The sequence below is a fragment of the Cotesia glomerata genome, linkage group LG7, assembly GCF_020080835.1.
Source record: "Cotesia glomerata isolate CgM1 linkage group LG7, MPM_Cglom_v2.3, whole genome shotgun sequence".
Taxonomy (NCBI): domain Eukaryota; kingdom Metazoa; phylum Arthropoda; class Insecta; order Hymenoptera; family Braconidae; genus Cotesia; species Cotesia glomerata.
The window spans coordinates 17,771,123-17,796,365 of NC_058164.1; the positions used below are offsets into that span (position 1 = coordinate 17,771,123).

The 25,243-nt window shown below is 39.5% G+C and overlaps 2 protein-coding genes across 2 annotated transcripts in view; one reads left to right on the forward strand and one right to left on the reverse strand.

The window, feature by feature from the left end:
* The window catches only part of LOC123268762 (GTP-binding protein RAD), a 332,020-nt gene that overhangs the window by 175,739 nt on the left and 131,038 nt on the right, over positions 1 to 25,243 (reverse strand). The gene's annotated exons all lie outside the window — the stretch shown is intronic.
* Positions 13,940 to 16,996, forward strand: LOC123269709. Its single transcript, XM_044735544.1, has 3 exons — positions 13,940 to 14,003; positions 14,063 to 16,775; positions 16,927 to 16,996. Exons 1-3 carry the CDS (start codon positions 13,940 to 13,942, stop codon positions 16,994 to 16,996), a joined length of 2,847 nt encoding a protein of 948 aa, XP_044591479.1.

Sequence of the window (25,243 nt, forward strand, 5' to 3'; positions counted from 1 at the left end):
CCCTCATGGAAACCGCCGTCAAGCATTACTTCGTGAGAGGAGGATCTAGCTACTGCTCTTCCTTTTGGTGGCTAAGGTGTTAACTTCCTTCCTTCTATTTTCTGATATTTGCTCTTTTTCTTTCGGTGGAACGCAAGTCTGTGAGGACTTCTGTAGCAAACGTGTTGGTAGCGTTCCAGGCAGCTTCTGATGACAACATTGCTTCCACTAGTGAATCTGGTTGCATTCTCTGGTTCAGGATCCTCTCCAACTCTTCACGCTGTGAATCGAAACGAGGACATACAAAGAAGACGTGCTCCGCATCTTCAGCAACTCCTAGGCAGGACGGGCACTCCGAAGAATCATCGTGCTTAAAGCGGTGTAGATACTTTCGAAAACACCCGTGTCCCGATAACATCTGTGTAAGATAGTAATTGACTTCGCCGTGATTCCGGTTAAGCCGAATGTCGATCCAAGGTATGAGGCGGTGCGTCCACCTACCCTTCTCTGCGGCATCCCATTGTAGTTGCCATCGGCCTATACTGTTCTGCCGTTCTTCAATTCTAAGTTCTTCAGGGTTCAGTGCAGTTAACCCTTTTCGTTGGTAAAGGGCCCGTCTTTCCTCTGCTAGTACTCGAAGAGGTAGGGTTCTGGCAATGACGCACACTGCTTCTTCTGATAATGTGCGGAAGGCACTGGCAACTCTCAGGGCGCTCTGTCTATAAATTGGACCCGCTTTTTTCCATGATTCTTGCGTCTCTAATGCGTCAGCCCAAATGGATATGCCATATGTGAGCACGTATGTTACTACTGATGACAGCAGTAGTCTCCTGCTCCGCTTTGGTCCACCAACGTTATGCATCAGTCGTGCTAGGCTTGCTCTAACTACTGATGCTTTGGCAGTCATATTCGACTTTTTGCTTGAAATTGAGTCGAGCATCAAGCATCACTCTCAGGTACCGAATGTACGATTGCGATGTGATCTCATGTTCTCCAACTTGTAACTTGATGGTTTCCATCGCTTTCCTGCTGGCAATGAGCACTGCTTCGGTTTTATGCTTAGCTATTTGCTTTAATATGGCTCTTTACCGTAAGATGGACGGTGGCGTTGTTTGCTCGGTGGGTCTTATATACGTGACTGAATAAAGTAGTCAGTACTTGTCTCGGATAGCTTAACTGGTAGAGCCCTTGGCGCGTAACCGAGAGATCTGGGTTCGATTCCCAGTCTGGGCTGTCTGATTATTTTTTCAATTACGGAAAAATCCCCACTGAGTAGGTCCCCCCCTTTCCCCTATCCGTTCTTTCCCAACTCCCTTAAAATTTGCTTTAATATGGCTCTTTACCGTAAGATGGACGGTGGCGTTGTTTGCTCGGTGGGTCTTATATACGTGACTGAATAAAGTAGTCAGTACTTGTCTCGGATAGCTTAACTGGTAGAGCCCTTGGCGCGTAACCGAGAGATCTGGGTTCGTTTCCCAGTCTGGGCTGTCTGATTATTTTTTCAATTACGGAAAAATCCCCACTGAGTAGGTCCCCCCCTTTCCCCTATCCGTTCTTTCCCAACTCCCTTAAAATTTGCTTTAATATGGCTAACTTGCTTCTAAGTTCACCGTATCTATCTATAAGTTAATCCGTCTAAATTTAATGTCGAAGGCCAGATTTATTTCTCCGAGATGGTTCGCGACAATCACCACGACAACATCATCTGCATATGCTACCAGTTACACTTCTGCTGGCAATGCTATTTTTAGGAGACGATCATACATGATGTTCCATAGCAGAGGACCTAGAACTGAGCCCTGTGGTACACCACCATTAATATCATACTCCTTAGGACCACTTTTTATGTTATATTTGAGGACTCTGTTTGTGAAGTAGCTTGCTACCATTCTACGCAAATACGCAGTCCCAGTTAGCAGAGTTGAAAGCATTTTTTATGTCTAATGCAGCCACCAAAAAATACTTTTTTGTGCCGCGATTCCATCTCTTTCCAGCAATCGCATCCTTAAGTGTGTTGACGACCAGGTTGATTGCATCCAGGGTTGACCGTCCCTTTCGGAAACCAAATTGGTTGTCTGCCAGGAGTGAATCAACTACTGCTTCTATTCTTTGGTGAATTATTCGCTCTAATATCTTACCCGCCATGTCTAACATGCAGAGTGGACGGTAAGATGATGGTTCGTCAAGTGGCTTCTTTCCTTTCGGGAGCAGTGAAGATCTTTGCCGCTTCCACCTTTCAGGAAAGACTCCTTCCTTGAGACATGCATTGTAGGTATCTATGAATAATGCCAGCGCTGCTTTAATAGATGTTTTTAAAGCAATGTTTGGAATTCCATCCAATCCCGGCGCTTTATTATTCCCTACACGATTGCATGCCTCCATCAATTCTTCCTCGGTGACAGGTGGGATGTCTTCAGGGTCAGGCTGCAGTGACGAATAGATCAATTCACGTTGCTGAGGAAACAACGTACAGATGATTTTCTCTAGTAGTTGTGGACAAGTAGGTGACGGCATTGGCTGGCATTTCAGGTGGGTCATAACCACCTTATACGGTCTGCCCCGTGGATCTTTCTCTACTTCTGCGACCAGTTCCTTCCAGCAGCGTCTTTTGCTTTCTTTAATGGCTCTATTTAAATCTCGACGGGCCTTTTTATACTCTGCCAACAGCTCTGCGGAGTTAGGTCGTCTGTAGCCACGCTAAGACTTTCTTCTTTTTTTAAGATTCTCTGAACGTAGAATACTAATGTGATCGTTCCACCAGTGCACCGAAGGTATTGAATTCGTCGAATTGAGCTGGAAGAGCTCAAAACCACAGAAAAGTTATCTCTGTGAGCTCGGAGAGCTCAAAACAACACATAAACCGTATTTTTGAGCTTGGAGAGCTTAAAAACGGCATAAGTGCAATTTTAAGCGTCCAGGTATGGAATTAGCGGGAAGTTGCAGGAATAGCCTTCAGGGTCAACCGTTTTCTGAATTTTTTTATTAACTGCCCGCTAAGAAAATTGAAAATTTACAAAAATCGGGAAGTTATTGGTTTCACCCCGTTTTTCAAAAATCGAGTTTTCATCGGATCTCGACGTTTAGAGGTCCTAGGAAGCTTTCCTGACTATTTTCACGACAATGTCCGTACGTCTGTATGTATGTGTGTTTTTAACTTCCCGCTAAAAATCTCAGATTTTCAAAAATCGGGAAGTTATTGTTTTTACCCCGTTCGGCAAAAATCGAGTTTTCATCAGATCTCGACGTTTGAAGGTCACAGGAAGCTTCCCTGACTACCCCCGCGATGTTGTCACTATGTCTGTATGTATGTATGTGTGTGTGTGTGTGTGTGTGTGTGTGTGTGTGTGTGTGTGTGTGTGTGTGTGTGACTATGTGACTCGCTTATAACTTTTGAACGGTTGAACCGATTTCATCGCGGTTGGTGCCATTCGAAAGGGCTACGCTGAACTTAGATTTCCTGAGAATTTGAACCGATTCGGACCGATAGATTTTAAGAAATCTTGAAAAATCTTAAAAAAAAATAAGAAAAAAATCATTTTTGAAAGTAGTTTTTTTGGAATATCTTTTAAACGGCTCTATCGATCAACTTCAAAAACTAATCCGCCCTTAAGCTTGAAAAACCACGCCGATCGGCGTCAACCCGATCAAAATCGGTTGATTCGTTCGAGAGATAGCGTGAACGAAAGAAAACCGAAAAACCGAAAAGTATTTTTTCACATAACTTCGTCATTTCTTCTCGGATCGTTTTTGATGATATAGAATAATTTCAGAAGTTAAAAACCGCGTCGATTGCCGCCGAAAACGTGGAAATCGGTTGATTAATTCGAGAGATATCCTCGACGAAATATTTGGAAATAAGGATTTTTCAACATAACTTCGACATTTTTTGGAATAACTTTCAAACAGCTCTACCGATCGATTCCAAAAACTAATCAGCTCTTAACATCATAAAACCACGTCGATTGCCACCAAGCTGGTCAAAATCGGTTGATTCGTTCGAGAGATATCGTGAACGAAAGAAAACCAAAAAAAGTGTTTTTTCAGAGTTACTCCGAAATTTCTAGTTTGACCAATTGAAACTTAGAAATTATTTATAAGGCTTAAAAAACTACGTAGAATGCCGCCAACCGCGTAAAAATCGGTTCATTCATTCAAAAGTTATTGCGGTATGAACATTCAAAAAATAGTGTTCCATGAAACTTCTATCAGACTTTTGAGCTCAAAGAGCTCAAAAGCATAGAAAAGGTATCTTTTTGAGCTCAGAGAGCTTAAAACAACACACAGATTGTACTTTTGAGCTCGAAGAGCTCAAAAAAGCGGCCAGGTATTAACGGAATTAGCGGGAAGTTGCAGGGATGGCCTTTAGGGTCAACCGTTTTCCTAATTTTTTTTTTTATTTTCTTTTTTTATAGAGGAGGTAAAATACATTTACGTATGCCAGGACTTGGTGTTGGTGCCAGGACTAGGTGTTGGTGCCTGGGTATGTCGGACTCAGAAGTCAATATTATTTTGCAACAATACCGACTAAACATCCTCCTCTCTCCTTTCCCAATAGATGTTACAGAGAAGACTGGATCGGGACCGCGTTAGCATTACTTCGATCCAGTCCATGTTGTGTCTCACGACACCTACTCCTAGTTACTATTGGTTTATAATCCCTTTCTGCGATTTTTTCCGTTTAAAAGGCGCTGTGCGTAGGCTGCGACAGCTGACCAGTTTTCTTCTTTTGTGATCATGTAGGTTACCAAGCTCTCAGGGGAGAGCGTTGTGCCTATTGTTTCTTCGGTGCTGATTCTTTCGTCCTTCCACCGATCACACTCGAAAAACGTGTGCTCGGCGTTGTCAATTTTTTCTGGGCAGTATTTGCACGTTGGTGTGCTATGCAAACCCATCTTGAAAAGATAGGCATTGAACTGTTCATGTCCCGTCAATAGCTGGGTCAAGAAAAAGTCCGTTTCTCCGTATTCCCGAGAAAGCCTGACGTTGATGTTTGGGATCAGGCGCACTGTTCATCTGCCCGTCTCTCCCTATGTCCATCGGTCTTGCCACTCTTGCTGCGTGTCCGCCTTTATCCTCGTTCTTGCGTCCTTCATGTTTTCGTCACTATCTTTAGCGTCATAGAGTTTAACTCTCTCGAACGCTAATACGTCGATGGGCGTGGCTCCCACAATGACCATTACAGCCGCTTCGGAAACTGTGCGGTAGGCGCAGGCAACCCTGAGAGCGCCTCGCCGCTGTACTGCTGCTATCTTTCGCTGGTAGGTCTTCTGCTTTAATATGTCTGCCCATATCTCAGCTCCATAAAGCAGTACCAAGTGGACTGCTTCTAGAGAAACTCTTCTCTTTTTTGTTCTTGGTCCCATGGTGTTGGTCATAATTCTTGCTAGGCTAGACACCGTCTTGCTGGCTATCTGGCATCCATTATCGAGGTGTTCGCGAAAAGATTGTTTCTCGTCTATCATTACTCCCAGATAGCGCAGGGCCCTTGTTGACGTTAGTGTTGTTCCTCCCATGTCCACAGCGAATGGTTTTGGAAACCATTTTTGACGAGTCAGAACAACCATCTCGGTTTTGTGCTTGGCGAGTTTCAGGTGGTGTTTATCGAGCCAAGTCTCGACGGGATCAATGGTTTCCCGAACTAGTAGTTCGGCCTCCTCTACGCTGTCTACTATTATCGTGGCCGTGACGTCGTCTGCAAAGCCCGTCAGCTCTACTTGCTTTGGTAACAGAATCTTAAGAAGCTCGTCATAGTCGGCGTTCCATAAATCGAGCCCCATTATTGAGCCTTGCGGCACGCCAGCCGTTATGGCGTATTCTTGTGGTCCTGTAGTTTCCGCTATTAGCTTTCTTTCTTCAAGGTAGTTGTCGATTAGTGCCAAATTCTCTGGCTTTGCGTCAAATTTGTGTTCCAGAGCGTCTAGGATATCTCCTCAATTCGCGCTGTTAAATGCGTTTTTGACATCTAGCGTGAGGAGAATGCATACTTTACGAGCTTTGAGGCTACCAGTCTATTCTTCTCGCGCTGTCCCTACGACTGTCTGGATCGCGCCGACTGTTGAACGTCCTTTCCGGAAGCCATGTTGGTTTGCGGCAAAGCCTTCGTGCTGATCGATGTCGTTTCGTAGTCTTCCCTGTATAAGCTTTTCGAGCACGTATGTGTGTTTGTGTGTGTGTGTTTGTGTGTGTGTGTGTGTGTTTGTGTGTGTGTGTGTGTGTGTCTGTGTGTATGTCTGTGTGTGTGTGTGTGTGTGTGTGTGTGTGTGTGTGTGTGTGTGTGTGTGTGTGTGTGTGTGTGTGTGTGTGTGGGTGTATGTAAACCTTTTGTAACTTTTGAACGGCTTGACCGATTTCATCGCGGTTGGTGTCATTCGAAAGAGCTTTGCCAAACTCAGATTTCCTGTAAGTTGGAACCGATTCGGACCAGTAGATTTCGAGAAATTGCAAAAAAAGTGACAAAAAAAGTTGTTTTTTTTTTTTATTTTTTTTAAATATCTCCGAATCGGCTGAACCGATCAACTTCAAAAACTAATCAGCTTTTAACCGCAAAAACCCGCATTGATCGCCACATAGAGCGTCAGAATCGGTTGATGCGTTCGTGAGATATCGTTGTCGAAAAAAATCAAAAAAAGTGCTTCTTTGTAATAACTCCGAAATTTTTCATCAGATCGATTTTTTTGTTTTAATTTTTTTTTTTAATTTTTCCATTTGTTAAAAAAATTGTTAGTGAATAATTAAAAACTTGTTTCTACAATGTAGGTATCAAACGATTCAGAATTTCGTGAATCGTGAAGATATCCTATCTTATGGTGAACTTTTTTTTTTTTAATTTTTCTATTTGTTTAAAAAAATTGTTAGTTAACAATTAAAAAATCTATTCGGCAATATAGGTATTCATTGATTTCAAATTTCCTAATGAGTTAATCAACTTCTAGAAATTTGATTTTTTATCGTTAGGTTTTCTAAACGTCATACAGGGAAAAATTAAATTAAATAGATTGTTTTATTTTTTATGTAAATTTTACACCCAAGTCAATCTAAGTCCCGATATAATAATGTTAATATAAAATTTATGACTTTTCATGAAATATTCAACAAAAAAATTGTACAAATAAATTTGAACACCTCTTTAAAAAAAAAAATTAGAAAAACGGTAGACCCTGAAGGTCATCCGTGCAACTTTCCGCTAATTGCATACCTAGGTGCTTAAAATTGCACTAATAATGTTTTTGAGCTCTCCGAGCTCAAAAATACAATTTGTGTGTTATTTTGAGCTCTCTGAACTTAAAGAGACAGCTTTTCTATGCTTTTGAGCTCTTCGAGAGATTATTATTTTTTTATTTACTTACCAAAATTTTAGACCCTGAAGCCTTAGCTCCCTTAAATTATTTTTAACTTCCCTCGATGAAAATTGAAAATTTTCAAAAATCGGGAAGTTATTGTTTTTACCCCGTTTTTCGAAAATCGAGCTTTCATCAGATCTCGATGTTTTCAGGTCCTCGGAAGCTTCCCTGACTATTCCTGCGATGGTGTCTGTGTGTGTGTGTGTGTGTGTGTGTTTTTTTCTCTTTAGGGGGGGGGGGGAATCCTTTTTACGGATTCCAGGCGTAGCTGTTTGGCCTGGATATGTGGCGACTCGACGCAGCGTCATACTAAAACTCGACGCTGACGCCCCTACCCACTACCCACTAAACCCTAAAACCCCTTTCTCTTCTATCTTCTGATCCCCCATGGTACCGCCGTTAGGCATTTCTTCGCGGGGGGAGGAATTAGCTGCCGCTCTTCCTTCTGGTGGCTAAGATGTTATTTCTTCCTTCTAGATTCTGTCTTTCGCTCTTTTTCTCTCAATGGATCGCAACTCGGTAAGCACTTTTGTAGCAAAAGTGCTTGTGGCGTTCCAGGCAGCTTCTGATGACAGCATTGCTGCTACTATTGTCTCTGGTTGGATTTTCCTCTTCAGGATATTCTCCAGCTCATCTCGCTGTGGGTTAAAACGTGGGCACTCAAAGAAAACGTGCTCTGCATCTTCATTGACTCCTGAGTACGACCGGGGAATCATCATGCTTGAAGCGGTGGAGATACGCCCGGAAACAGCCGTGTCCTGATAACATCTGAGTAATATAATAGTTGACCTCACCGTGACTCCGGTTTAGCCAAACGTTGATCCTTAGTATGAGACGATGCGTCCACCTACCCAGTGTGTGTGTGTGTGTGTGTGTGTGTGTGTGTGTGTGTGTGTGTGTGTGTGTGTGTGTGTGTGTATGTATGTATGTATGTATGTATGTATGTATGTATGTAAATCTCTCATAACTTTTGAACGGCTTGGCCGATTTGATCGCGGTTGGTGCCATTCAAAAGGGTTCGACTAAACTTGGATTTTGGATACAAGTTGGACCGATAGATTTTGGGAAATCTTAAAAAAACTGCGAAAAAAAATATTTCAAATGTCGTTTTTTTTATTACATTTCAAACGGCTTGACTGATCAATTTTAAAAACTAATCAGCCCTTAACATAAAAAATCAACGTCAATCGCCACCAAGTCGGTCAAAATCGGTTGATTCGTTTGTGAGTTATCGTTGACGGAAGAAATCGAAAAAAAGTATTTTTTTCAAATTACATCCAAATTTCCAGTCTGATCAATTTTCGTTTTTAAAATATATTATAGAATTCTAAAAACTGCGTAGAATGCCGCCAACCCCGTGAAAATCGGTACATTTATTTAAAAATTATTGCGGTTTGAAAATTCAAAAAATAGTGTTTTATTCTATCTCACACTGTTTTATTCTATATCACACTTTTGAGCTCGGAGAGCTCAAAACTACACGAAAATTATATTTTGAGCTCGAAGAGCTCAAAAACGTAATAATTGCAATTTTGAGCGCTTAATTACGAAAGTAGCGGGAAGTTGCAGAGATGGCCTTCAGGGTCAACCGTTTTCTTAATTTTTTTTTTATTTTTACTCGAATATTCTATAATTCACAATTTTTTGAGTCAATTTGATATTTTCAATCAAAAAAATTTTTAATAAAAATTTAATCAAAATAAAAAATATTCAATAAAACATTATGTCAAAATCGATTTTTATCAAGAAATCATTATACCTTATTGAATATCTTTAATTTTAATAATATTATTACGTATAGATATTAAATATCCGAACAAAAACAGTTTAACTGTAAAAAATTGCGCCAAGTCCACGTTCATAGAACTCATCTCAATAACATTTGCACTTTACAAAAAAAAATAAGGCTCGTTTCAATAATTTTCATTCTCTACAAAAAGATGTGAAATACAAAAAAATACCAAGAAACCGTCATAATGTTGAAAAAATTGAAATAAAATTTGTTAAAAATTAAAAAATTAAAAAAAAATTGTTTTATCGTACTTGGCGCGCGTCATTGAGTACCGCAAATTTTTTCGGAAGCATGTCAACTCAAGAAAAAACGATTTCGCTTGTATATATATAATCATATTATATATATTTATATAGATTTACATTAGTCAAGGATACTGAACTCATTGAAAACATTGCTTAGTGTATTAATTATCAGTTTTAGTGAAAAAACCCGTTTTTAAAATTTTTTTTAGATCTTTAGCGAAAACAACTGTCAATATGGTGGTGTGTTCAAGAAATCTGAAATTATATAAAATTTTCGGATTCATTTTTTTTCAGCTTCGTCATTAATCTTAAATGAAGAACCTTATGCAATATTAAAGCTTGATATTGCTTCGTTTAATTGTAATTAACATATTTTGATTGGCACTCACACCGCATTTTCCCAATGTAGTCGGCCATATGTTTTATTTTTTAGTAAACACAATTCTCACAATGCAACCGACCCAACGTGTGCATGCGTATCAACTTGTATGTAGTTTGCATAACTGCGTATGGAATGTCGATTTTACCTAACTTTTGTTAAACTTATTATGAAATAATATAGGTTCACTTACTTATAAATTTCTCAACATTAAAAAGATGTTCATTTATCCTGAAAAAATTTGGGGTACTCAATGACGCACGCCAAGTACGATAAAAATTTTTTTTTTTAATTTTTTAATTTTTAACAAATTTTATTTCAATTTTTTCAACATTATGACGGTTTCTTGGTATTTTTTTGTATTTCACATCTTTTTGTAGAGAATGAAAATTATTGAAACGAGCCTTATTTTTTTTGTAAAGTGCAAATGTTATTGAGATGAGTTCTATGAACGTGGACTTGGCGCAATTTTTTACAGTTAAACTGTTTTTGTTCGGATTTCATATCTTTTTGTTACGTGTTATTTTTTGCTCGCCTCTACATTACACTTGTAACTTACAGACATAAGTGTCCTATGTTGTATCTAGTAAACTTTCTACCCTTGATTCTATGTACAGTGTATTTAAAAAAAGAACTTGAGAGGTGTCAAGGGACACCCGGATGGAACGAAGTTCCTTTAGATTAATTAGTGAAGGAATTGTAATAAAATTATCCATTGGAAACTTTACATTTCAGAAAAAAACGAGTGAGCCTCACAGGCATAAGGTCACAATAGAAGTGAAACTTTTGTAATCGTTAAGTTGGTCGATATTATATGTATATTTATAATATAGCATCTCATGTTTTGAAAAACACAAGAAAATAATTTTATCAACTACCCGGTATTTGAGAAATAAAACACAAAAGTTTGAAAAATTCAAAAATGCACGCCTGATAACGCTAATTTATTAAAAAAATTGTGTAATTGATTAAAAAAAAAATTAGGAATACGGTTGACCCTGAAGGCCATCCCTGCAACTTCCTGCCAATTCTATACCTAAACGCTTGAAATTGCACTTATGACGTTTTAGAGCTCTTCAAGCTCATAAATACGATTTGTATATTATTTTGAGCTCTCCGAGCTCAAAAGTTTAATAGAAGTTTGATAAAACACTATTTTTTTAATTTTCAAATCGCAATGACTTTTGAATGAATGAACCGATTTTCACGCGGGTGGTAGCATTTGACGCAGTTTTTTAAGCTTTATAAAAAATGTTTGAGTTTATATTGACAGAGTGGAAAAATTTGGAGTAATTCCGAAAAAACGCTTTTCTCGGTTTTCTATCGTCAAAGATAACTCACGAACGAATTAACCGATTTTGACCGCACTGGCAGCGATCGATGTAGTTTTTTTATGTTAAGAGTTGATTAGTTTTTGAAATTGATCGGTAAAGCCGTTTAAAAGTTATTCCAAAAAAACCACTTTTGAAAAAATTTTTTTTTTGTATTTTTTTTGCGATTTCTCAAAATCTACCGTTTCGAATCGATCTAAAATGTATTGAAAATCTAAGTTTGGTCAAGCCCTTTCGAATGGCACCAACCGCGATAAAATCGGTCGAACTGTTCAAAAGTTACGAGAGGTTTAAATACATCCACACACACACACACACACACACACACACACACACACACACACACACACACACACACCCAAGAGTTGCTGAAAATGCGGAGCACGTTTTCTTTGAGTGCCCTCGTTTTAACCCACAGCGTGATGAGTTAGAGAAGATCCTGAACAAGAAAATCACACCAGAGTCAATAGTAGAAGAAATGCTGTCATCCGAAGCTGCCTGGAACGCCACAAGCACGTTTACCACCGAAGTGCTTACAGAGCTGCGTTCCATTGAAAGAAAAAGGGCAAATGACAGAAACTAGAAGGAAGGAAAAATAACACCTTAGCCACCAGAAGGAATAGCAGTAGCTAGATCCTCCCCTCACGAAGTAATGCCTGACGGCGGTTTCCATGAGGGATTAGAGGAAAGAAGAAAAGGGGTTTAGGGTTTAGTGGGTAGGGGCGTTAGCGTTGAGTTTTAGTATGACGCTGCGTCGAGTCGCCACATATCCAGGCCGAACAGCTATGCCTGGAATCCGTAAAAAGGATTCCCCCCCCCTAAGATAAAAAAAACACACACACACACACACACACACACACACACAAAACACACCCACACACACACACACACACCATCGCGGAAATAGCCAGGAAAGCTTTCTATGGACCTCGAAACGTCGAGATTCGATGAAAACTCTATTTTCGTAAAATAGGGTGAAAACAATAACTTCCTGATTTTTGAAAATCTTCGATTTTCTTAGCGGGAAGTTAAAAATGATAATTAAAGGAATTATTGATTTAAATTAAATAATCTGGAGCTCAATAACAAAATAGTAATAGTAATAATAATAATAATAAATATCATCATTACTATTATATTTATCATCAATTCAGTGTGACCATTAAAATTATTTTCAATATCATCTTTATTATTATTTTTTTTTTTATTATTTAGTGTCATTATTATATTGATGTTAGTAAAGATCACAATTCGTAAACTTATAAATAATATTCGTATTATGTAAGGAATATCATCGTTTCAAACTTCGCTCAATTAACAAGTAGTGCCACCTACAGGCAACAATCATCAAGACGTTTGTAGTATCTGTACATTGCTCGAACAGAATTACTCAGATCTTGATCAGCTGACTTTTCCGAAGAAAGCAAAATCAAACAATTCTAGCTCTTATAAGTATTGACTCTAGTTAATAAATGCAATTGAATTAGAAGAAAATACATTTAGAAAAATACATATGGAAAGTTGTTTAATAATTAATTCTAGGGATTTTATATTAAGAAAAATTTTCAAATCAAAAGTTGTATTTTTCCCGCGGAAATTGAATGTTTATAAAGTTTCAATATAAATCGTTTAAAGGATTAAAGTATCACTTTTCGTACAATATCTAGCAGCATTAATAAAATTTTATATAAATAAGCCGCGAATACTCTTTAGCTTAGATTGAAACACTAAATTATCAATTGTAAGCTTTTAATTTCACATAAATTTAAAAAAAATTTTTACATTTTTGTAGTTGTGATAGTCGTGAATTTAAATTTAATACTTTAATACCTAATAATTTAAAAACAATATCAATGATAATAATGATAAATAGTATTATTGTTCTGTGAACAAGGCCCAGTAGCGATTAACTCGCTCCTGGGGGACTCCCAAATTCAAGAGACGCACCTGTCCACCACTAGTTCCCGCAAAAATCGAACCGCCAATAGAAAATCAGCCTCTCGATCACGCCATGAATCGACCGCTTTATTGGCTGATCGCTCCCGCTAGACATGCGCAATAGCCTTCTTCCCCAACTCAACGAGGAAGAAGACGGACTATTGTTATTATCTTTCGCTTCTACGCTTTCGCTGCATCAAGTCGCCATTAGTTTTTCTTTACTTTCGCTTTTCGTTAATAAACCGCATTTCGCTTATTTAATAATTTAATTTGCTTAAATTAATTGTTAATAATTCGCTTTAGTTTGTTCCAGATAAGTTGTGTTATTTGTGCATTTTTTTACCGCTTTTTTAGTGCCGACAAAGTGTTCAACCACGTGTCAACCGGCTTCGCTTTTGCTAACCACGCTGTAATTTATAAATCCGCTTTTATCTTAACAATCCGCTATTAAACATATTAAATATTGAGTGTATTTAATGTAAATAAATTCCTAGTGTTATTTTTGATAATAATTTACGCGTTTTAATTGAGATATCCAGACCTAAACCTGATCCCCGCTTTTCCGCTCTTTCAGTAATTATTCATTGGTCCCTCGAGCCGGATCAGGCTGGCTCTATCTCAATTAAATTAATTTATTATTCCGCTTAAAAATTGTGCTGTGTTAAGTGAAGTGTAATACCACTAAGAAAGGTCGAGTGTCAGGAGCATCGCAGAGCACATCGGGTGCTGCTCCTGATAGTCATTCGTACACCGGTACGCTGAACTTTCCGTTTATTAAGACTGAAAACTCGACTTCGGGCCTTAAATAACCTCGCTATGGAGAATTACACAAGATAGTTGAAAAATGCAATTTGTGCTTCAACTTTCGTGTTCCGCACCGCACCGCAGATTGCAAGACCGCTCAAGATTGCCGAAAATGTGGTCAACGTCACCACATGTCCATCCATTTTGGATGCACCAACGAAACCAGCTTCACCGCAGTCTACATCTTCCGCACAGGCAACTAATCGTTCCCTTTAGACCGTTTACAACTTGAAATTAACTGTTGATTATTTCAGATCCGCTTTCCGCTCAAGTATTGCTAGCTACCGCCTTAGTCCAGGTACGCCCGCATCATGGTAATCCAATCACCGCCAGAGTGTTGATTGATCAAGGTTCAGAGCTCTCATTTATGAGACAGTCGCTCTTCAAGAAGCTTGGACAACCGCTACAGCGTGACATGGTCATGCTCAAGGGCATTGGCAATGTCTCCGCAGGAAGCTCACTAGGTGTGAGCACAATTGAGCTTCGTTCGCTGTGTACGACCGCATCAATGCATGTCAGCATGCATATTCTACCAACACTGACGGTAGATCTTCCATCGTTCGTGATCGCTGATCCGAAATGGCCGCATCTTGAGAATCTCAAGCTCGCTGACCCGCAGTATCTACAGCCACGCCCTGTAGATATTATTCTAGGTGCATCACCAGCCGCACAGATCATGAACGCAGAGATTCAACGAGGACCTCGCAATGCTCCTATTGCACAATCCACCACGCTTGGTTGGATTGTCTATGGAGCTGTCACCGCTAAACACGCTTTAACATCACACGCAGCACTACATGCGTCAGTAGATACTGAATTACAAGACGCTATCGCTAAGTTTTGGGAACAGGAAGGAGTTCCATCAGGAAATTCACCGCTCAACACCGCTGAAGAAGACGAATGTGAAATTCACTTTCGTCAAACGCATTATCGACAGCCTGATGGACGCTACGTAGTGAGATTACCGCTTAAGGCCCTTGAGAGTCAACTTGGCGACTCTATCAACGCAGCTATGGGGTCACTCCGCAGATTAATAACTCGCTTGTCGCGAGAAAGAGAATATTCTGACATGTATCGTGCATTCATGGCAGAATACATTCAACTAGGACACATGGTACGAGTACCAGTCAACGAATTGCCCGCAAACGCTTACTTCTTGCCTCACCATGGGGTATTGAAGCTTGATAGTGCCACTACGAAGCTCCGCACAGTGTTCAATGGTTCCTGTGCAACATCTACAGGAATTTCATTGAACGACATTCTCCACGCAGGACCCAAAACGCAAATTGACATTTTTGATGTGATGTTGAGAATCCGTTGCAGCAGGATTTTATTCGCTACTGACATCACCAAGATGTTCAGACAGATTGAGGTCGACTCGCTTGATTGGCCGCTTCAGTGCATTCTCTGGATAGATGAGAATGACTTAATAGACGCTTACTGTCTCAAGACAGTCACATACGGAACCGCTAGTGCACCTTTTGACACAGTACGTGTGCTTATCCAACTAGTAAAGGATGAAGGACACCGCTTTCCGCTAGCTGTTGCTCTAATGTTGAAAACGCGCTACGTAGATGACATCTACGGTGGAGCAGACAACGAAGAAGACGCTATCAAGGCTGCAGTACAAACAAAAGCTCTGTGTGCAGCAGGCTGCTTCCCGCTTGCCAAATGGGCTAGCAATAGCCCACGGTTACTCGCTGAAGTCGCTCCAGAAAAGCAGCTGGATACACCGCTTAAAGAAATCAGTGATGCACCAGTAAAAGTCCTGGGCATGTACTGGAATTCACGCACTGACGCTCTCCAGTTCAAGTACACGCTACCGCCAGAGACGCCCAAGACAAGAAGAGCTATTTTGTCTGAAATCGCTAAGCTGTATGATCCGCTAGGACTTCTTGCACCAATAGTCGTCAAAGCCAAGATCTTTATGCAAAATCTGTGGCTAGATAGAGTGTCATGGGATGAACAATTGTCACCATCACTCATTCACAAATGGACTGGATACCGCGAGGATCTTCGAAACATCGAATCCATCCGCATTCCACGCTGGAATAATATAGCACCTGGAGCAACTATGGAATTGCACGGGTTCTCAGACGCTTCGCAAAACGCTATGGCTGCCGCTGTTTATTTGAGAGTCACTGACGCTGATGGGAACACAAAGGTCTCACTTCTGTGTTCAAAAACGCAAGTAGCACCGCTGAAGACCATGACAATCCCACGCTTGGAATTATCTGCCGCATGGTTGCTAACACAACTGATACTTCATGTTAAAGAAGTTCAGTCGCTTGAAAATGTCAGGATCAATCTCTGGACTGACTCCACCGTGACTCTCGCATGGATTAAAAGTCCAGCAATCCGCTGGAAGACATTCGTCCGCAATAGAGTGGGAAAAATCCAAAAAACGCTTCGAGATGTCTCCTGGAAATTTATTCCAGGAAAACAAAACCCCGCTGACTGCGCTTCAAGAGGTATACCTACGCTAAAACTGAAACAACACGCTCTCTGGTGGCATGGACCAACTTGGCTTCATGAACCAGAATCCTCTTGGCCCACTCTGGAGCCTCCAACCGACAACGCAACGCATCGAGAAGAACGCCAAGGTCTGACACTAGTAACTTGGAAAGCAGAAAATTGCCTGCTCCAACAATTACTGTCGCATTACACGCAGCTGTTTCCACTGCTACGGAAGCTTAGCATCTGGCATCGTGCCATCGACCGCTTTAAAAGAGTTCCACAATCTTCGCTGGCCTACCCGCTAACTCCATCAGACCTGGAGCGTGCTAAATTGACCTTGATTAAGTTCACTCAAGGACAATACTTCGCTAGAGAGATTCACACGCTACAAGATGGTGATGGTCTGCCTAAAAATAACAGAATCACTAAGCTGACTCCGTTCATCGACTATCAGGGGGTCCTGAGAGTCGGTGGCCGCTTGAAAAACGCATTGCTGGACCCAGAAGAGAGGCATCCAGCGATTCTACCGCGACAATCACCGCTTACATCAATTTTGAAAAATTTTAACATTATTTGTTATTAAAAAAATTTTCAATTCAAAGTTTGTATTTTTCCCGCAGAAATTGAATGTTTATAAAGTTTCAATATAAATCAATTAAAGTATCACTTATCGTACAATATCTAGCAGCATCAATAAAATTTTATATAAATTAGCCGCAAATACTCTTTGACTTAGATTAAGAAACTAAATTATCAATTGGAACTTTAATTTTACATGAATTTTTACATTTTTTTGTAATTAAGATAATTATAAATTCAAATCTAATCCTCAATACTCAATAATTTAAAAATGATAATAATAATAATAATAATAATAATAATAATTATTATTATTATTATTATTATTATTATTATTATTATTATTATTATTATTATTATTATTATTATTATTATTATTATTATTATTATTATTATTATTATTATTATTATTATTATTATTATGTTATTAAAAGCTCAGGGGGGTTGTCCCCGAAGTCCGACTCTCCGAGGGCCCAGCCTGAGCTCCATCCAATACTGCTGGACCACTCCGCACAACAAGGCGGTTAGCGGCCACAGCAGGCCAAAGTCATTTCCCTAAGTAGACGGAGGGAACCTAATATTACAGCCTTCTGCATCCTGACAGCCAAGAACTCAGATTTTGACGTGCAAGCTGGAACTTTGGCAAGTGAGGATACAAAAGACTGTTTCATCCCTCCAAGGACGCCAACGATTAGGACGACTAGTTTGACACGGTAACCTGGGTAAAGTTTGCCAATTTCAAATAGGAGATCCTGATATATTTTTCTTTTGTGCTCTTCTTTGGCTGAGATGTTGTGTTCAGCCGGGGCCGAGAACTCAATGACATAAATGTCACGAGTAGCCTTGTCGAAGAGCACAATATCAGGTTTGTTGTGATCGATCCGCCGGGTTGTTGCAAATGGCATGTTCCAGTAAATTTTGCAACTGTCATTCTCAACAACCTGGGGAATATCTCCTGGCAGATAAGGCAGCACCGGTGTCACGTCAATACCGTAGCGGTGACGAAGATAGTAGTACAGTACTCTCAGGGCAGCATTGTGACGCTGGATGTATGCACCTCTCGCCAGCACAGGACATGCTGACAAAATGTGCATAAGCGTCTCCGGATGTTGTTTACACGCCCTGCAGGTCGTGTCCGGGAGCTGCACCTGGAGCACCCTGCTACGGTACTCTAGAGTGTTAATGACACCATCTTGGCAAGCAAATATGAACCCTTCAGTCTCGGACATCAGGCCAGCTGACTTTAAGAAGGAAAACGTCAGCTGGGTGGACAAGCCATGATCACGCACGTGTTTAAAGAACACGCTGTGCATAGACTTGTCCATCAGTTTGCCTAGGAGTAGTTTTTCCTCGGCGTTCCTGATGGCGCTCTTGAATTCCTCCTTTCGGAGTTCCATAAGAGCGTTTATCTCTCCAAGACCAAGGGTTCTTGCTGCATATATAGCTGCCTTATACAAGAACGACCCCTTATGCGCATTTTCATGTTTATGTACAATTTGCATAAGGAAGTCATCCTCGTCTGCAGTGAAATTGACAACCTCGAATGTTAAGCCCAGGACCAAACGATCATGCAGCCGCTCCAAACTCTGCAGACCTCTCCCACCGATGGACCGGGAGAGGTATAATCTGGCGACTGATGAATTGGGGTGCATGCTCCGATTCATATTGATAACCTTACGGGTTTTGATGTCGAGATCTCGTAAATCCTTTCGGGCCCATTTCAGGACACCGAAAGAGTATAGTAAGACTGGGACAGCGAGCATGTTAGTGGCGGAGACTTTATTTTTGCCGGAAAGTTCGGAGGACCAAATTTTCCGGAGTCTCCTAACATACTCACTACGGAGACTTGCTCGGACTTCAGAGACCGCATGCATGCGGTGCTCTTCCATTCCTAGGTATCTATACAACTCTCCGGCGCCTAATTGTCTTAAGATGCTCCCATCTACTAACTCGACATCATCACCCGTATCAGAGCACTTACCCCCCGCCAGATGTATGACCGCACACTTGTCCAACCCAAAAGACATTCCGACATCTCGTGTGTACTCTGCTACGATGTTCAGGGCTGCCTGTAGATGATCTTCATTAGCACTATATAGCTTCAGATCATCTATGTAAAGCAGATGGGTGATCGAGTATTTTCGATCACCCGGAGGCCCCACAGAGTACCCATGGGTTTTACGGAGAGCAACAGATATAGGCAGCAGTGAGATGCAAAACAGCAGAGGGCTCAAGGAATCGCCTTGGAAGACCCCTCGTTTGTACTCTACAACTCCGGTTACGTGCAGTGCGTTTCCATTTCCTATATGGAAACGCGTTCGCCAGAGCTGCATTGTACGCCGAATGCATTCCACCGTTTCGGGATTGGCCCCCAGGCACTTGAGGAGGTATAAAATCAACTCATGAGGAGTTGAGTCAAATGCCTTGCGATAGTCAATCCAGGCCATTGACAGGTTGCGTTGATAGTAGATCGCATCTTGTATGACACATCGATAAACTATCAGGTTCTCGTTGCAACCTGACAGGCCTCTTTTGTTGCCACGCTGTTCATATATCTGTTGCCATATAGGTCCTATCTCCTGCAAGATACGGTTATTCAAAATTTTTGTAAAAATTTTATAAACCGCATTCAGGCAGGTGATAGGCCTGTAATTCTTTGGGTCAGACAAGTCACCTTTTTTGGGAATCAGTACGGTTCGCCCTTCTACGAGCCAGTCTGGAATCGGTTCGTCAGCTCTAATGTAGGATGTAAATATACGGGCCAAATGGAGGTGGGTAGAAGTAAACTTCTTCCACCAGAAGACATTAATGCCATCTGGTCCCGGGGCAGCCCAATTTCTGCTGCCATCTAGAGCTAAACGAACTTCATTTACACTGACTGCAGGGCTCTCTTCATCAGCATTCTGTCGACGGTGTTTCCGACAAAATGCTTTGAAGTCATGCAGAGCTGGAGTGTTGGCGTTTACGTTTGGTTGATCTCCATACAACTCAGTCCAAAAGGCTTCCACCCGCTCAGGTGCTGGATAATTCCCGGTAACAACAATCTTTGGTGTCAGAAAGCGTGAAGGGCTAGATCGAAACAACGAATTGTCGACCAGCCGTTTCAGCCTTTTCTCTAGTGACTTTTTGGCAGTCACTAGAGCTCGCAATTTATTAAGCGACTCTTCCTTGACGACAAGAAGAGTACTTTTATTCAATGTGTGATGACGCCACCGAAGTTCAGCAGCAATGCGACGTACTCGGGGCGTGTATGCTCGTTGAGTTGTTTCGAACTCAATCACACATTGGATGCGAGAGACATGTTTCCGGGATCTGTCAATTTTGTCGCCAAGTTGTGCGATGCGCTGTCTCAACCTTGCCTCGATTGAGAGACGATGTCTCTCTCTCGGAAAAGCCGAAACTGCTGCACCATACACAACCTGGTTCACAGCGACCAGAGTGGAATCCTCCTGGATCTGTGTAAGGAGATCTTCATTGACCGTGTCAAGTTGTTGTTGGGAGTAAGTTATCTTTTTAGATATACTTACTTGCCGTCCTATAAAGGGATTGTTGTTATCCAAGGAGGAACGGCGTCGCTCTTGGTGTAATTGCGCCGGAAAGGAAAGTCTATTAGACTGCCTTCTATCCGGCACAAGCGATCGTCTGTTACGCCGGAGATGAGCGGCATAGTTACGCAGGTGTTTCGGCGTAAAATGTGCTAGCTCCGGATGCATGTCACTCCAAAGAGTGTGCATCCGGGCTATGTAACCGATCATCCCCGGCTCGCTGCGCTGGTAACACGCCAAGAGATCGACTCGCAGTTCCTCCGTCCACTTAAAGTTAGTCCTTAAAGCGCCAGTGTCATCATCATTTATCGGGTCCGGTGTGCTCCTCCCACCTGATAAATGGTCCTTATCCGAAAAGGACTGGTTGCGGGGAGCACTTCTGAGATTATGTCTTGTTGTAACTCAGAGTTTCAGTGCAGTGGGTAGTTGGCCCACTGCACCTGTTACGTCGTTTGCCTACAGACCTGGTGATCTGGTCTGCGTTTCCCGCGGTGCGCCACTTGGAGGCCACGTAACAAGCCCGCTATTATTATTATTATTATTATTATTATTATTATTATTATTATTATTATTACTTCATTTATTCTGTAGTATGTGTACGACTTCGTACATGTGCCGCTCTACGAGGGTGAATTACGTATAAAATTTGAATTTCCCGGGATTTGTAGCACTTCGTATACATACGGTGCTGTTTGTGTACGGAGTCGTATTGTTTGTTTGCTGTACCTTAGTCACATCGTTAGTTTATTATATAGAATTATATACAATACTTTTTCGCAGAGAGCTCAAAGTAAATAAATAAAAGGATAACTGCAAGCAATCTACCTTAGTTGATTAACACGTGTGTGAGCACCTTTAAGATTGGAGTTTACTTTTCTACGGTACTAACTTAAATCTCGCGTTGGCTGCATTTTTTACCGCAAACTATCCCCTTGAAGCTACAGTTTATGTAGATATAATTCCAGTGCGCTCTGGCGGCCGTAAATGTTAGCTGTGAATTACTTTTTTTAACTGTAGTTGCGTATCTATAGGAGGATTACTTCACATTTTTATTTTATCTAGTCTGTGGCATGTCACTTTTTACATAAAAAAAAAAGTCAGGATCGAAAAATGTGAGCGCGCTATAGTATGTGCTGATAAAATTTAATAATTTCAAGTAAATAAATTGTTATAAGTGAATATAAATTAATTAATACGGTAAAATAAATTATGAATTACTGTTATAATAAACAAATTAGTGAAAAAAAGTACCGGAGAATTAAATTAAATTTCGCAACCTCAAAAAACCGTTCTGCTTACAGTAAACACATTCGGTAGTCTGGCGCTCCGTTTGCAACGGGATTTTTGAACGGAACTTGGCGCCAGATTCTACCGAATCTGTAGATGTTTAATAAATAAAATAAAATTGTGAATTTCACTATTATTTGAATGATGTAGAATATAAAAAAATTTTCTTGATTTTCGCAAGAAAATGGTCAAAACCTCGCTCAAGTAAATAATAATTCTGTCATCTTCATTATTATAACCTAAGTCGTCCACTTTCCTGTGAAAATTAATAAATTATATTATTATAGGGGCAAATTTTAACATTCATAAAAAGCTTTTTATCCTTGTAATTATAAGAATAACAATTTAGTAAAACGGTTGACCCTACACGCTATCCCAGCAACTTCCTGCTAATTTTAAATGCAAAGAACTTTAAATTACAAAAATGATGACGTTTTTGACCTTAAAACATAGTTTTACAGATATTTTGAACGCTCAAATATCCAAAAGAAAACTATACTTTGAACTCTTCGAACTCAGAAGTAAAGTTTATATTTAATAAAAGACTTATTTAAATATATTTGAACGGCAGTAACTTTCATACAAATCAATCGATTTTTATGTGATAGGCAGTATACAGTATAGTCAAGAGAGCTTTTAATAAAACTATCTAATAGAAATTCGATCAGGTGACGAATTAAAAAATTATATTGATAAATCATGATTTTTAGGTGGATTTTGTTAGAAATCTAACTATTGCATTAGTCCTCATGGTGGAATTTTCACCTGATTTTGCTATCATGTGTCATAATTAGTCAAATAAGTTCCAAAAACACCATTGGTTAAAAACTTATATGTGTATGTATATATATTAGGGTGTGCCAAAATTTAACTTCCGTGGAGAACCTTTTAAAATTGGAATTTTGAGTTCCACTTTTGACAGGGGCTGTGTTTGGGCATTTCCTAAGATATTTTAGGGGGGAGACGATGTATTTGATTTTCATAGAATTTTTTAACAGAAGCTTAGTTTGGGCGTTTCCGGTGAAAATTCAAAATTTGGCCGGAAGTTCCCAAACTAACTTTTGAACACCATCAAGTTTGTTCCAATTAGCTTAGTCTTTCGAAACTTATCAAATCTTTTGAAGTGGTTTCTCCAGATTTATTAAACAAATTTTTAAAAGAATAAAGAGTTAAATTAGTTGAAAAATTCTTCACAAGTATGATATTTTTAGCTTATAATACCTATAATAACCCTAAAGAATAAGATAATTAATAAAAATGATTAAGATGTTAATTATAATCAGAGTTTTTAAAATATTAAAAAAAGACGTTAGTAATAATTTCGAAAATCATAAACGACCACTAACTAGGGTGTAAAATAAAGCACAAACTAATCAAAATTTTACATTTCTAATATATCTTGCTTTATTTATTAGCAAATTTGTAACTAACAAAGAAATGAGATAATCTTGTTTGAATATATTGGATACAAAATGATATCATCATCCTCATAGAAAAAAGAAGTTATTTTTTTTTATTATTTTGTCCGGAGTTTGAAGTGTGTCACGGTGTTCACACGCCGTGGCATTTCCCGCCGGGCTTGAGCACACTGGTGTGGGAGGCTCCGCTAGATGGCGGCACCTCCCGGGCGAATAAATTAAAATTTATTAGAAATAAGATTTAGTTTTAAGTTTATATTATTTACTTGTATTTTATTTCAGCCCAAAACGCGATCAAGGTGATTGCCGGCGACTGAAACTACTAGTGGACAAATTTAATTATTTAGTTTAAATAATTAATTTATTTAATTAAATTAATTTATAAAATGTGCGGGGCCCAAGTAGACGGTCGACGGGCCTGAAGATGCCTGAGGTCCCCAATTTGGAGCACACGAGCCTGAAGCTCGGCTCAAATTTATGCATAAAACTCACGTTTGGGTATTTGTCGTACGATTATTTGAATAATGGTTATAATTGTTGTTAAATTGATATTTCATGCGGGTGCCGGCTCGATTCATGCCCTAAAAGAGAATCATTTATCACGCGGTGGAATTGGATTTTTGAAAATAATACTGGCAATAGCCGAGGTGACGGAAAGTCCCTCGAGAGGGCAGGTGAGTATCTGCAACTGGTTGCATGCTGCCGGAAAAAGAAAACAGTCACAGGCGTGAAACTGCATAGAGTGCATCGGTGTGTTCAAGCCAGTGCACAGTCTTATTTCATTAATAAAGCAATTGCTCATAAATATTTATTGGTTCCACCGAAATTGTTTGACCTGGTGATTGAACGTAATCTGGTAAGTCCTTGATAATTTTCCACCGTGGTGACTGTTGAGATTCTCCTGGGCAAGATCCAGCGCCGGTTTCCCACGTGAGGCGGCCATTTTGGCCACGTGGCTAATTGATAATAAATTAATTGCAGTGAACTGTTCGATAATAAAATTGAATTCATTAATAACCAAACGTGGGTTAAATCGTTGAGAAACTAAATATAGGCCTCTCGGGGGAAATTTGCGGCGGTTAATCACCTGATCGCGTCCTGTGGCTCGTGCCGAAATTTTATTGCGCACTTACTAAGATCAAAATTTAATCATGCGATAATTTTATGATTACTTTTCTATATAATTATTATCATTATTGTTGTTCACGCTTTGCGACTAAGTTTGTTTGAAGTCGGCTGATATAATTCGCGGCCAACATTATTTTGTTATAATTACTAGTAATTTTTGGAAATTATAATTTAGCTTATAATTAGCGAAGCAAATCTTATTTTGCAATATTTATAGAGATTATTTCGCATTATTTGCAGTGATCGTTTTGCGCTGTTTATAAATAATTATTTGCAACATTTATAAATATTAGTTTGCATTATTTACATTTATTATTTTGCGTTATTTATAAGTAGTTATATGCAACATTTATAAATCTTAGTTTGCATTATTTACACTTATTATTTTGCGATATTTGTGAATGATTATTTGCAATATTTGTAAGGATTGTTTTGCATTTTTATAAATAATATCATATTCGATATTATTTAAACTTGACCATTGTTATAATTATTTTTGCGATTATTATTATATCCGAAGGCAGACATAACGCATTTGAGATTAACAAAAGTTAATTGTTGATTAAGGTATTCAGAGAGAATTTATTTGTATACAGAAATAGGAATAAGTCGGCCTGCGAGGATCTCAACAATCTCGACCTCTGAGGCCGTAATTAAAATAAACTTATCTATGAAAATTTATTTAGTTAATTAATCTGATAATTTTTCAAATTACTTCCTTTCTGCTAACTCTCAATTTCCTTTATCTTTCCTAATACTTATTCGCCTTATGCTAAGTACTCGATATAAAATATTACTCTGCCGTCTATTATCTATTACTACCTTCATTTGATCTCAATATTGGCTTTAACTATTTCGTGATTTATTTTTATTCACATCCTTTCGAGTTGTTAATTGATCGTCCGGTACGGCCCTTGGCACTTTATCATTTTGGTAATTTTTATACAAAATTACCTGGCGCCCTCATCGTGCACTAACCCATCCTGGGTAGTCTCGGGTTCATTTTGTTAATTTGTCGATT

Excerpts from the sequence above, each read along its gene's own strand:
- LOC123269709 (XM_044735544.1), top strand. The coding sequence starts at position 13,940 with ATGTCCATCCATTTTGGATGCACCAACGAAACCAGCTTCACCGCAGTC. Across the intron at positions 14,004-14,062 it reads AGTCTACATCTTCCGCACAG|ATCCGCTTTCCGCTCAAGTA; the intron begins GCAACTAATCGT and ends TGATTATTTCAG. Across the intron at positions 16,776-16,926 it reads TTGCTGGACCCAGAAGAGAG|TATCACTTATCGTACAATAT; the intron begins GCATCCAGCGAT and ends AATCAATTAAAG.